Below are 13,244 nucleotides of genomic sequence, written 5' to 3'. Positions count from 1 at the left end.
TTTGAATTTGACCCGCACACGTCAACGGAGAGTGACAAATGAACCTCGGTCTTCCCAGGGAAGACTTCCTTATATACCGCGCCTTCGTGTTTTGAACCATTAACCTCTATGTAATTAATGCCCGAAAAGAAAGCCTCTTTGATTGGGTCTTTGAAGATTGGAAGCGTGTCGACAGTGAAACTGAAAGCTCTGACAATTTTATGATCTTGTGTGCACAGAGTATCGTGCGCATCATGTTCCAATCCCGAAAATTTCCTCTTGAAAAACTCCGTTCTCGCTCCAATCCTGATTGCTCATGGCCTCTTAAAGGGTGTTAGCGCCCCCCGGTCTTAGCCGCCTATAATACATTTCGCGCTACGTAATTTGTCGGATTATGAGTACTCCTTATTTTCCCGGTGAAAAGAACATTCCATAAGTCACGCGGAGCCAGGACATTTTTTTGGCGATTTTATTTATACTTTTGCGACAGATTTTTCTGTGAAAGGACCGTTTGCACTTGAAACGTTTGTTGGATAATGGCAGTTAAACAGTAAGGTGAAGATAAAAATAAAAAAAAAATTCTGGAAATTGAATTATCGTGCCTCAGGGCTCGAAATATAAAGTTGGAGGCGTTGTCACATTTTCAACTCTTCCTGCGCGAAATGAGATTTCTAACGTCACATGACAACTTGGCATGAACTAAGTGGAGTGGTCTCTCAGTTGAATGGTGAAAGAGGTGTTTATTTACCTGATTTTAGAGTAAACATATTACTATCTAAGAGTACTTACAACGTACCGAATATACTTTTCATCGTAACCTCGTCTCTGTTCTTCATAGGAACGATGAAGGTTCGCTCAGCATATACCCAGTGAAATTACAAAAGAAAATTCTCGCCAATGACTGTAATACGCTCTTAATATTCGCTTGTACACCCGCCGCAACACTAAATAAATTAACTGACCATTTCCGGGCGACTTATTTACCACGTCGTGAAATTGCAAACACCTTGCAAACCACGAATCATCTTCAGAGAACACGAGTCAATTAAGCATGCCAGTTTACTGAAAGTTACAGGATCAAATTCTTCTCTTATAATCAAATTCTCCCCAAAAGAGCTCCTAAAGTTATGAACGTTGAACTTTTACTGAGCCAAAATACACTGGGATGGCTGCTAGCGCTTTTGAACTTATTTAAATCCCAGTTACCATACTGTTAACTATCGTATGATAAATTGCTTCGAAGAGAAATTTAAGCCGGAATTATTCGAGTTCCTCAACAGTTACACTAAGCTGGGAGTTAATCAGTGACGGATCCAGGGGAGGGGCCTGAGTCCCCCTTATTTTTGGACCAAACTGAGGCTCAAAGAGCCAAGAAAACTTTTGGAGACCCCCCTTTTTCTAATGGTCTGGATGACCGCTCTCCTCCCCTCCCCCCTCCCAATATCATGGTCTGGATACGGCACTGTAATAGTGATATATGAAATACAACCGCATGATCATAAGATTTCAAAAACCGACTCTACTAAGTAATGGAAATCTGGACAAAACTGCGGTAAAGTGTTCCAATGACTGTTCAATTCACAGAATTACTGCTTCTTTACAAAACTTTACAGCTTTGCTGCATGATCGATAAAGCCGTCTGCCATACACGGGATATCATTAGCTTCTCACTGCCATGGAAATTCCAGTTACAATGAATTTGTTTACAATGTTTAGAAGCGTAAATGTGGTTTGTTCTTGGTCATAAACCTGCCGAGAAAAAAAATGTAATTTAAGCTAAGCGGAAATCTAGGTGAACGCCTACAACAGGCATCCGAGCACTGAATTCATAACATCAAAAGCCTCGTGGTTTGAAGAAAACTCCGGTTTGGGAGTAGCTCTCAATAATATCTATCAGTTTCTCTCAATAAAATGTAAAGAATAAGCAGCCATGTAGGAACGCATCGAGTATTCGCGAAACCTGTTTTACACCCTAACATCAGTATGCATATTCTCCAAACTGTTCTCTATACATTTGCTATGGTGCTGACAAGGTGAATTTGTTTAACAATCAAAAGCTTCTTCAGTTGGTGATCATTTCCTTTACTCTCATGACCTTAACGTTTGAATTCAGGGGTGATATTGTAAGGAGAAATTAGATACTGGTCACTCTGGGGTCAAAAGGTAAAATGCAATCAGTGTACTTACTTATCAAGAATTTCCCAGAATCTGATGATGGAAGCTTTGTCTAGATGTCGTTTATTTCGGCTGATCTGAAAGTAAGTTGTAAACACACCTATTAATCTTTTTCTCCCATTTCGGAGGAAGGTAAAAAAAACAACAAATATACTAACTGTGAGGATATGTACGTCCCATTTCTGCACATTGGGATCTGTTTTCATCTCGTCGTACTTGAGATAGAAACCTTTAGCTGCAACACAAGAAGCATTCCTCTTTAATACAGCGAATAGTTTAAAATTGGGAGAAATAGCCGATCGTGGCACACATTTACATTACATATTAACTGAATTTTTAGCGTTTACGATGCGGTGTTTTTCTCAAAACCAATTTTCTTCGGTCGCTGACATCAAATACGGTAAGTCATTTGTAAATGTTAGGTGTGACAGAAACTTGATTTAAATTCCAATGTCGCTTCGTAGTGAAGGTTTCCACAGATGGTGTAGGTGATTAGGAGTGGCCTTTAGTTCGAAGACGGCAAACAAAAATTGTGCCAAAAACCCGCCAGCTACGAGAGCTTAGATGGAAGATCAGTAATGTAAAGGTATAGCCATGACGTACAGAAACCCGAAAGCTCAATTACAACTGGGCGTGCTACTAGTTGCAATCCAACAGTCAAACATACTTTTGATGAAGATGTCGACAGGGGAGCTGTAAGGCCAACCTTTGAACTGCCAGGCTGGACCCTGGACAAACACTGCTACAACACGATTCCTGGAAGAGGAAAAAACGATAACTCAAAGCAAACGTTAAAAAAAAAAACTTTGGCAAATATTAGAAAACAAGTTATAAATAAATACAATGAGACCCAAACCACGAACAAAATGATCACCAGAGCCAATCAGAGCTAAGGTAAAGAACATAAGGAAGGTAAATACAAGTCAACTATCTAAAGCGCGGGAAAGCACGAGTGATCACGCCGTGCTTAGTTTTTGTTGAATTTTGGTTCAGTTGAGAAATAAAGCTTAAAAACATTTAAAACAATTTAGTGAAATGTCTCTAACTAGCGGAGTGTGCTTTTATTGAACTAGCAATTAAACTAAACTCGTTGATAATGCTCTGCTGCTTACACTTATCGTGAAAATTAGTTCCTCACTGATATTTTACCTCAAAAAAAAAAAAACAAAATTGTAACCTTTAAATTTCAATCCACAAGAGGTATAAAAAAATTCTCTGGGAGGAAAGGGTGGGGGGGGGTGGGGGTGGGGTCGACTCACCAGTCGTTGGGTTGGAGACGGGCTGGGTTGTCTATCACCCTGTAAGGTACAGTCACTGTGGTCGATGCTCCTCCTGTACCGGCCTGGGCCGGCTGAATGTCCTTCCTTCGCTGAATGAGTACTTCGTTTTCGCGCCTTCCACCCTGAGCTTTTTTCTCATCAGAACTGATGAACCTTTCGACGGTACAGAACAAATGGTTTAAAGGCTGAGGCACACTGATGACATTCCCCTACAAGAGGTGTGCGAAAAGACGCTCCGTGTGTGTTACTTCCTAGATAAAGGGAGCGCTTTTCGATAGAGTATTGTTAATCCGAAACCTGAGTTATAATAACGGCTGATCAGAAAGGAAAATACCTTTATGAGCCGATGAGAACTCAAAGTAAAAAAAACAAAAAACTACCAAAAGTGCGGGAAAACGCGGCGACCAGATCCTGATTGGTTGAAAGCGTGGCGCGAGTTTTCTGGACCAATCAGAGAGCGAAGTAAAGCAAAATCAATCAAATCTCGAGTTAGTTTGACACCCAATTGAAAATTGCTCTAAGACCCACGAGGAATCATAGTTTTCCAATTATCAGTAACGAATAGCTCCTCGATAGGTTTAGAACCATGTTTGACAAATCTAACTCATTACATTGAGGGCTTCTTACTTGTAGTCCTGCAGCAAATCCTGAGCATTGTAAAGTGTAATGAGTGAGGTAGTACCAGCAGGAATGAGTATGATTGGTGTGCGTGATTCTGGAATTGAGAAAGATGCCGATCAAAAATCAAACCCAATCACACAGCGACGAAAAACAAACCGTCAAGCGAGGATGAATATCGAAGAAAGGACAGTTAGAGAATGCTCTGAAATCTCCGAGAATTACATGTAGCTTCGTTATGTAAAACAATGTAATTATTACAGTAATCGTTACGGTGGCCAATTTACCATTTCAACTTTGTTGATATATCCAAATTATTTAACTATTACAGTTACAGGCATTCAACTGTTTGGAAGGTTTTTTTATTCTCTGATCTGTCTTCTTTTGTGGATTGATTTGATTTGTTTTTTTTTGTTTTGTTTCGCTTTGTTTTTGCCTTTGTTTTTGTTTGTTTGTTGGTTTGTTTTTGTGGGAGGGGGGGGTGTGTACAAGTTAGAAAAGTCCCTCTAAACCAATCCACATGTGAACTCTTAAAGTTTTAAGACTTATTCATAAATGGAAAAACAAACAGTAAGAAAAAACTGTATATGTTCACACTCTTACCTCGTTTTGGAGGATGATTTGGCTTTTGAGGAACTGAAAATATAAATTGTCATAGACTGTTGCACATGTAAATTATGGGAGTTAATAATTTATTAATACTGTTGCATGATAACTTTTGGTCAATAAAGATCAAGACTGAAAAAAAACATCCCTATCGTTGTTTTAATGAACTTGAGAAATTCTAAGTTTTTGACACAAATTTACTTCCATCTTGATCTACATGTAGGTGTCTACCGTCAAGAGAAAAGCAAATTAATCTTTTCACTCCCGAAATCTCATTTAGTAATTCTCCTTACCATCTGACACCCAATTCTTATGATGTCCGTGTAGAGAATTTGGTTTTGGATCAATTGATAATCCTCTGATTGACATTATCTTTAATCTTCTCAGTTCTCTGTTTGATACTTGTCCTGATAATGTTAGGAGCAAGCCTATCCTTAGCCAAGCACATGCTCTGTTATGAGAAGCAATTAAGCAGCTGCTTGGGCAGAAGTTGAGTCCAATCTGGACTTTCCAACTTTTTTTCTACCAAACTCTACTAACTGGGCGCTTATATTGCATTAAAGCTGTAATGGACTGTAAGAAGTTACTAGTACTCACTGGGCCTGGGGGCTTTGCTCGGCTGTGTATGAGGAGAAGGACTGGGAAAGACTTTCTTGGGTTTCTGAACTCCTTCCTGTAAGTGATAACAAAATAGTTTAAAATATAATGTTGGAGGGATTAGCTCACTGGAATCCAGGGTCCAATTACCCAAAGGGCCAATAAAGCTGTCTAGTGGATAAGTATTAAGAAAAGATACAGCCATATCCATCTCGCCTCAGTTGTTTGAAGGGTATATAAATCTCTATCTCCATGATTCAAACTACCAGTAGTACTCCATACCTTCACAGATTCCAAACTAAGGCCATGGTATGTTCCCATTGTATCAATTTTGAAGCCCTCAGTTTCTGTTGAAATAGTAAATCAAAACTATGCCCTCAGTTTCTGTTGAAATAGTAAATCAAAGCTATTTCACTTCTACATGTACAACTAACATTTTAATTCAAGCTACTTTTGTTTGCCAAAGAAGCAAGTTTGTTAGCTTTGAAATTAAAATAACCAAACAGCAACTAAAAATTGCTACTGGTATCTTTTAACCAGTAATAAATAATATGTTGTAATGCTACTTGTAAGCTCTGCACTGTACCTTCTTTTCCCCTAAATCGTTCTTGATCATATCTGTTGTATGGCACTGGAGTTGCAGGCTTCTTTCTTGCTTCCTGTTTCAAGAACAATTAACCAGTTAACTCTCACAAACTGATTGTTAATTCTCCCCTCTAACTGATAAACATTTCCTTGTAAATAAATTACAAGAATTCGGTGTTAGATCAAGATAACAACTTCAACTTGTTAAAGTTGAGTATTCTTATTACTTGTTTGATGGAAAATGTTTAAATATTTGAGGGAAAAGCTACATGTTCATCATAACTGGGAGTTAAAAGGTTGAGAACCAAAGAATTCCAAGAGACATTGACTATAGCTTCAGTTTATTGGCACAAAAAAAAAATCAAAAGCCACTTTAAAATCTTACTGAATTTGTAAAGGGATCTTGATTTTGAAGCTGTTTTACTTTTCCTTCCTCTTGTGCTTTTACAGATTGAAGTATGGCGAGCACATTCTTCAGAAATTGCTGAAAACATTTACACATGATTAAATGATGAATTACCACAGTCTGTTGGACTGAACAACAATATGGCTTGGCAACAAGGCCAAACCATGAGCACGTTCTAAAGAGATCAGAAAGTTCAAATAGATATCACCTATGGACTAGTTGTATTATTTGTATAGAGCATATCATTCCTCTTTGTCACATACCTTGCCGGAACTCTGCAGAACAGATGTGCGTGTGCGAAGAGGTCGTTCACGACTTACAATATCTTTTGTAACATCAACTTCAGCATCAACAAAAACTCTGTGTTCCTACAAAAATAAAGCAATTCAAATCCATGTTTAACCTTTTACACCCAAACTTCAGTTTGCATATTCTCCCAACTGATCTCCATATATTTCCTAAGGTGCTGAGAAGGAGAAATTGTTTAACAATCAACAGCTTCTTGGATTGGTGATCATTTCCTTTATTCTCATGACCTTTATGTGTGATTCAGGGGTGATATTGTGAGGAGAAATTAGATGCTGGTCACTCTTACGCTGATCATTTCATTTATTCTCATGACCTTAATGTGTGATTCAGGAGTGATATTGTGAGGAGAAATTAGATGCTGGTCACTCTTACGCTGATCATTTCCTTTATTCTCATGACCTTTATGTGTGATTCAAGGGTGATATTGTGAGGAGAAATTAGATGTTGGTCACCTAGTGGTCACAAGATTAATAGTTGTTTCAGAAAATAATATGGTCAGGCTGCTCAATTGTGCAACTCGACATTGCTGTATCAATGCACATATTTGTATACCTGTATACAAGCACCCACAATAATTTTTTAGTCAATGCAAGTAAGGACACATATTAGTCTGTATATTTTCCAGATGGTTTTCTTTACATTTCACATGGCACTAACAAGGAGAATTTGATTAGCAATCGCGAGTTCTTCTAGTTGGTGATTATTTCCTTTAATCTCGTGACCTCGTGCTCCTACTCCGTGGAATGCCTTGCCGGATGATATTAGGCAAGTGGAACTTTTAACAACATTTAAGTCTAACTTAAAACCCATTTATTTAGGCAGTTGTAGTTTTTGCATTCATTAATTTTTCACTAGTTTTTTAATTCACTTTAATTCTTAATTGATCATATTTTTCTATCACTATCATTGTAAAGCGCCGCTGGATCTCTGAGAAGTGCTGCACTATTTTAGCTATGTATTGCACTATATAAGCTATGTATTCTATTGTATTGTTTGATGTAGGAGTGATGTTGCAAGGAGAAATTAGAAGCTAGTTATCCTCAAGGGTCAACCCTCATATCCTCACATCAGCATAATAATAAATAATAAATAATAGATAAATAATCTATTTAAAGTTGATAATGTAAGAAGTGGTTGCTCAATCTTCCAAGCCAGTGGCTTATGTTAAAAACACTCCACTTCAGATCCAATTGGAATTTGGAATGCTGTCAGCATGTGTTTTCTCCACACTGCTCTCTGCAGATTTCCTATGGTACTGAGAGGAGATTTTGTATATCAATTAAGCACTTTTTTTAAAGTCCGTTTACAAGCCAAGTCACCCATCAGGCCGGCATAGAACTCTGGTTTCTATGGCATAAGACAACTGGGAGCATTTCTGCTCCCCCCTGGATGGAATGCTAGTCCATCCCAGGTCACCCCTCAACATTAAATTTGCCAGTAACCATTTTAACACCAGGGTGAAGAGAGGCACTCCGAGAATAAAGTGTCTGTTCTAAGAACACAACACAACGTCCACAGCCAGGGCTCACACCCAGACCACTCAATCCAGAGATCGTATCGTTTTATTTGACGGTGCAATTTTCCATACCAAAACACCAGATTCCAAGTCATCATCCACTTTGATGGTGGTCCTTTTCTTGGCCAAACGCTTAGCCTTGATGGCTGCAATCTTCTCAACAGACATAGCATCACTCAAAGATCTACATTAAAAATATTTAGGAGGAAAAAAAAAAACAGAAGAAATGAGACTGATTGCAAATAACTTTTAATTAAAAAATCAATCAAGTATGACACTTTTCATCAGCCTTAAATTGTCAAAAAAGAAATTAACCACACTCAGAATACTTTTCTTTCAAGCAAATAATATATTTCTGTGTAGTAAAGTTAATAATTTCTTAGACTAAAAAAGAGCAACATACAACATTCTACCTGATTTGTTCTGTGGTGACAGTTCCCTCCTTGTGTCCTTCAAGTCGAGCTTCCAACCTTTTCTAAGGTAAAAGGAAAACAGAATACTGTAAACAGCTGAAGAAGCTACTAATAATAAGGGCTTGTTCACAGGCTAGTGATTTATTGTTCAGTATATAGAATACAAAGTAAAATGTTATGACAAGTTATAATTTTTTTTTCTTTGCATTTTTTTCTGTAACACTTTGTTTTTTTTTTTCCCCTTCAGCACAAGCAAAATAGAACTCAGTACAGCTAGGTAACAACACAGTGAGCAGGTGCAATAATTAAGGCAGAATGTTGTAAAATTACCATACCTTGTCCAGACGTAACTGCTCCGTCTGGAAGATAAAAATGCACATTTAAAGCGAAAATTAGTAACATACCCTTGATTAATAATGCTTGCACCCAGCACAGAGAGATACCAAGTCACATGTAACTTGCATGCTTGTATTAAATAAAATATGCCACATGCATAAGTTCTCTGAAACATTTTTTAGGTAAATCACAAATACCACTTTTAAGGACATACCGTCCAGTAACTTGTATAACTTTTTATTACACGACTTGGGCAGTCAGAGGGCCAATAACTAAAATCAACCAATCAAAATGCTCTATTGCCGGTCAATATTCTCTCAGTATTGGACCAGGCACTGTCCCAAATGGTCCCGAATGATACCGCACTTGTGTCCCTTTGAACTTCAGTCGTATAATAAATCTCTTACTAACCAAGCTTGCTCAGGACCGTACTGGAAGAATATCGGCCCTCGGTCTTTTTTGTACCGACCTCGCTGCGCTTGGTCCATACTGTCAAGACCTCAGGCCGATATTCTCCCAGTATGGCCCTCATGCCTGGTTAATAAGATATATGTACAAACCTCAACTCGTGGTTTCTTGATCTCTCCTCCCACAGAGTCATCTCCTGGCCTTTTTGCTGATAAATGAAAACAAATTTTGAGATCAATATGCATTTCTCTACACTGTTCTCCAGACATTTCCAGTGGCACTGCCAATGAGAAGTTGCTTAACAATGGCAAGCTTTCTCAGTTGGAGATAATTTTCTTTACCGTACTGACCTCAACTTTTTATTCAGAAGTGATAAATCAAAAGGGTAACTAGGTGCTAGCCACTCTTAAGAATCAGAGGGTAAACAATTTTATTTCCAGGAGACACTAAAAAGAAATCCCCCCCCCCCTACACTATTTGCACATTTTCATGCAAAAGGTGAGAAAGGAAAGAAAATATATCAACTAGGAAATATTGATTGATTTAACCAAATTCTCATATCTAAAATTATGAGAAATGTATAGCAGACAGTGCAGAGAATTGATGTTTTGATCTTGAGAGTGAACAGTGAAATGGAAAGGAATAAGATAAAAACCTTGTGCCTGAGCAATAGCAGAGCGCTGGTTAGGCATTTCCAATGGAACACTCTTGTCAATGCTACTTGCACTATCTGTAAAGATTGAGGAAAATAACAACCATGAATTGGTACAATTTCAAAAAAAAAAAATTATAACTTTCTTCAATGGGCAAACCATAGTCACCTTCTATTGGAAATAAGTTAATAATAATAATAATAATAATAATAACTCAAGTATGGACCGCTTTGATGGGAGATGAAAGCACAGTACAAGGGTTATAAGATCAACCAATACGACGTGATCATAGATGTGTTGGGAGGCTGGAGTGTGGACATGGAAAGACCCCTCAGGATGCTCCTAGGTTCTAGATGCAGAGAAATCTAAAGGCTAATGCAGAGATCGGTCATTTCAAGTATGCTCCACATCGCCTGGACATTCAAGGTTGCTGTCTAATTGACTTTAAGATAGATTGTAAATAGTTAGTGAAATTGATAGTAACCAGTGGCCAGTCTTTCTAGCAAATGTTAGGATGTCGTTTTTAAATTAGGTTTTTAAAGGAACACGAGCTGTCTTAATTAGTGTTATTAGTTTCCCACCATTTCTGCACGTTGTATAGTATAGAAAGTTATAATCCCAGTGGGAACATTTGTTACACCCCATGTTCTTTTTTTTAGTAAGCTCAGCATCTAGAAGTTCAGTACTGCGATAATAATAATAATTACAATGAAGATTTCTGTAGCCCCATATTCTATAGCTCGTGGCACTTTACAACACTTAATGGGGACTTTGGCCAGAGTGCATGGAGCAGTTTACCATTCTTTAAAGGAAATTTTTGCAGATTCCCCCAATTTCAGAGCCAAGGCCAGACCACAACACTGAGAGCTACTGTACATTCCCCACTCTTTGCGATAAGTATGTAGGTTTCTTAACCACCCTGCTAACTGGTACAGAGAAGATGCAGGAGATGGCCTAGGTTTTTCATCCTTATCGAAGAAGACTAGAATGTCCAACCATTAACAGATGTCATAGCAAAGGCAGCATATTCTCTTTAGTTATTTTAAGACCCCGAGTTTTGGTCTGGTCTGGGGCTTAAACCTTGAACCCTTTTCATCCCACATAGCTCTAAAACATGCGCTAACCAGGAGCAGTCACAGTGGGTGAAAACAAACACTTAATTCTGATACATGAATTACATGCAAGTGATTGCAATGCTGTTGCTAAGTACACCAACCTGTCTCTCCATTGAGATAGCAGAGTAATCCCTGAAATTTATAAATGGGTAAGTTTCTAAAGAAACTGTGGTGCTGAGTCGGTGGGGGTAACAAGGTAATTTGGTAATATCAACTAGGTTGAAATTGTAAATTGGCCACCGTAGGACTGATAAAGGGCTAACACTCAAAACGTCAGCTTTTTAACTCTTTACAGTGGCCAATTCACAATTTCAACTTAGTTGATATGACCTGAAATTTATAGATGTGTTAACTGTACATTAGGTCATTTAAGACAATCATTGCTCTGTATGTTTATATATGTTGAATTACTACATCCCTTTTAAAATCACTAGTAATCCTTGCAATTTGATCAGCATATTTGGTAAGTCCCTAGTTCACGTAAGTTTTACTATATCTAAAACATCAGTAAAGATGTTATCAACTTCCACTGCTGCAAAAAAATGAATATCCTATGTTTTGTTTTTATGAGCAAAAACAAAGGACCGTGTGTGAAGTTGAAGACTAGTGAACTTTCCTCTGCATTCTCGTTATTATGTTATGCGTAAAGTGCATGTTGACACCTTAGGGAAATAATGGAAGTGGAAATACAACAATATCTAGTCCAAGCACATTCCCATGCCTGGACAAAAACATGACAGTGGAAATCCAGTTCTATTGTGACAACTGGAAGACTTCTCATATAATATTCATTGATTTCATTCATTGAATTTAAAATTTAGAAAATTCTAATGTGTCATCAGACAACAAATGGCCCCTTTGATTTAAGATCACGATAGTCAATGATCTTTGCTGAGCTCCAGCTCTTGTTACAATGTTTTTGCAAATTGAAGCTTTGGTCTGTAACTAACTTGAAAAGTGCTTGAGCCCTTTTGTTTTATGCCACCAATACTGCCAGGTAAAGCTGAGTATTTAAAGTTTGAAAGAAACACATCATCGAGGACGATAACAGGTCCATGCTTGTGGAGATACCCCTTTTCACGGCTCGACACTAACTTTTTAACTTATTATCCAGGTGGTTGGTGACAACTTAGATGTTACAACAATTTCAGTTTGTTTACTAGCCAAATTGGCTAGTAGAAATTGAAAACCACAAGCCAAACCTGAATTTCTACTAGTCTGTGGCTAGTTAGTTACAATTACTGTCATACTATCAAGCCCTGATTGTAGAACTAAGCTGAGTCAGAATCAGCTTTGTGACTCGGAGAATGAAGACCAGGGAGCTGAATTACAACTAATATATGAGACAGGTGCATGTCAGTATTTACAGCTTCTGCAATCACATCATGATGCACCATCACTTTTCTTTTAAAAATGGAAAATTAACCATACAAATAGTAAGAATTAAGAAAATAAACAAACCTTTCTGTCAGGCAATCTCACCACTGGTATCTTTGTACCCTGCCAACATGAAAGGAAAAAGAAAGTTAGAGGAAAATAAAGAAATATCTTAGAAGTGCTAGCTGGTAGGTAGGAAATCCCTAGCTTTATCAGTGATGCTTTTCTAACACTAAACATTGTGAGAAAAAACGACAAAAACAAATAAAAAAACAAATTCAGTTGAGTTGCTTCATCAAGTTAAAGTATAACATATTCATAATATTTTATCATTAAAAGGCATCATCTGGCACCGATATAATCACCCTGATTCTGCAGTCGCACATATGTTTAAATAAGGAAATTTGAGTGTGCAAGCTGTTAGTTTCTCACCGCTGCCCGCTGGACGTAAATTGGATGAGATAAATGCACATTTTTCAGCAGAAACAACAGCGACTCCAAAGTGTAGTATTCCTTAGGCTGGGATCTAGACAATAAAGTCAAATGACATGTTATATACAAGCAACAACAAGTGCCAAATTAAACGAATTTAAGAAAGAGAAAGTTCACGGAAAACACGACAGCTTCCACAACTAAGAGGCACAAATCCACTTACTTGAAAATAACATAGTTCGTCTTTGCTGTTCTTGGAAATGAGAATTCGTCAAATATGATTTCACCCGACCTTTCTATGATCTCTTTCTTGTTTATGTTGTACTGTCGAAGAAGCGACAAAGGGTCCGCCATGGTCGTCACGTTCGAACAGACTGGGAAGGATCGGGAGGATGCTAAGCAATGGGTAGCGGTTACAAAGTCGTCTTTGGAGAGAAAC

The 13,244-nt window shown here is 37.9% G+C and overlaps 1 protein-coding gene across 1 annotated transcript; it reads right to left on the bottom strand.

Annotated features, from left to right (window-relative positions):
- Nucleotides 1-1,453: 1,453 nt before the first annotated feature.
- Nucleotides 1,454-13,241, bottom strand: LOC111330061 (parafibromin). Its single transcript, XM_022934854.2, has 21 exons — nucleotides 13,029-13,241; nucleotides 12,806-12,899; nucleotides 12,458-12,496; nucleotides 11,098-11,128; nucleotides 9,884-9,958; nucleotides 9,381-9,436; nucleotides 8,820-8,843; nucleotides 8,485-8,546; nucleotides 8,144-8,255; nucleotides 6,510-6,614; nucleotides 6,226-6,324; nucleotides 5,842-5,914; nucleotides 5,538-5,602; nucleotides 5,256-5,331; nucleotides 4,656-4,688; nucleotides 4,062-4,149; nucleotides 3,414-3,587; nucleotides 2,822-2,910; nucleotides 2,313-2,389; nucleotides 2,167-2,231; nucleotides 1,454-1,728 (listed from the first exon to the last, which is right to left on the bottom strand). The coding sequence occupies exons 1-21, from the start codon at nucleotides 13,157-13,159 to the stop codon at nucleotides 1,692-1,694; spliced, it is 1,605 nt and encodes a 534-aa protein (XP_022790589.1). The 5' UTR covers nucleotides 13,160-13,241; the 3' UTR covers nucleotides 1,454-1,691.
- Between the last annotated feature and the right edge of the window lie 3 nt (nucleotides 13,242-13,244).

The sequence above is a fragment of the Stylophora pistillata genome, chromosome 4 (assembly GCF_964205215.1).
Source record: "Stylophora pistillata chromosome 4, jaStyPist1.2, whole genome shotgun sequence".
NCBI classification, from domain to species: Eukaryota; Metazoa; Cnidaria; class Anthozoa; order Scleractinia; family Pocilloporidae; genus Stylophora; species Stylophora pistillata.
The sequence above is the reverse complement of the archived record's forward strand: the minus strand, read 5'-3'. Positions and strand labels throughout refer to the sequence as shown.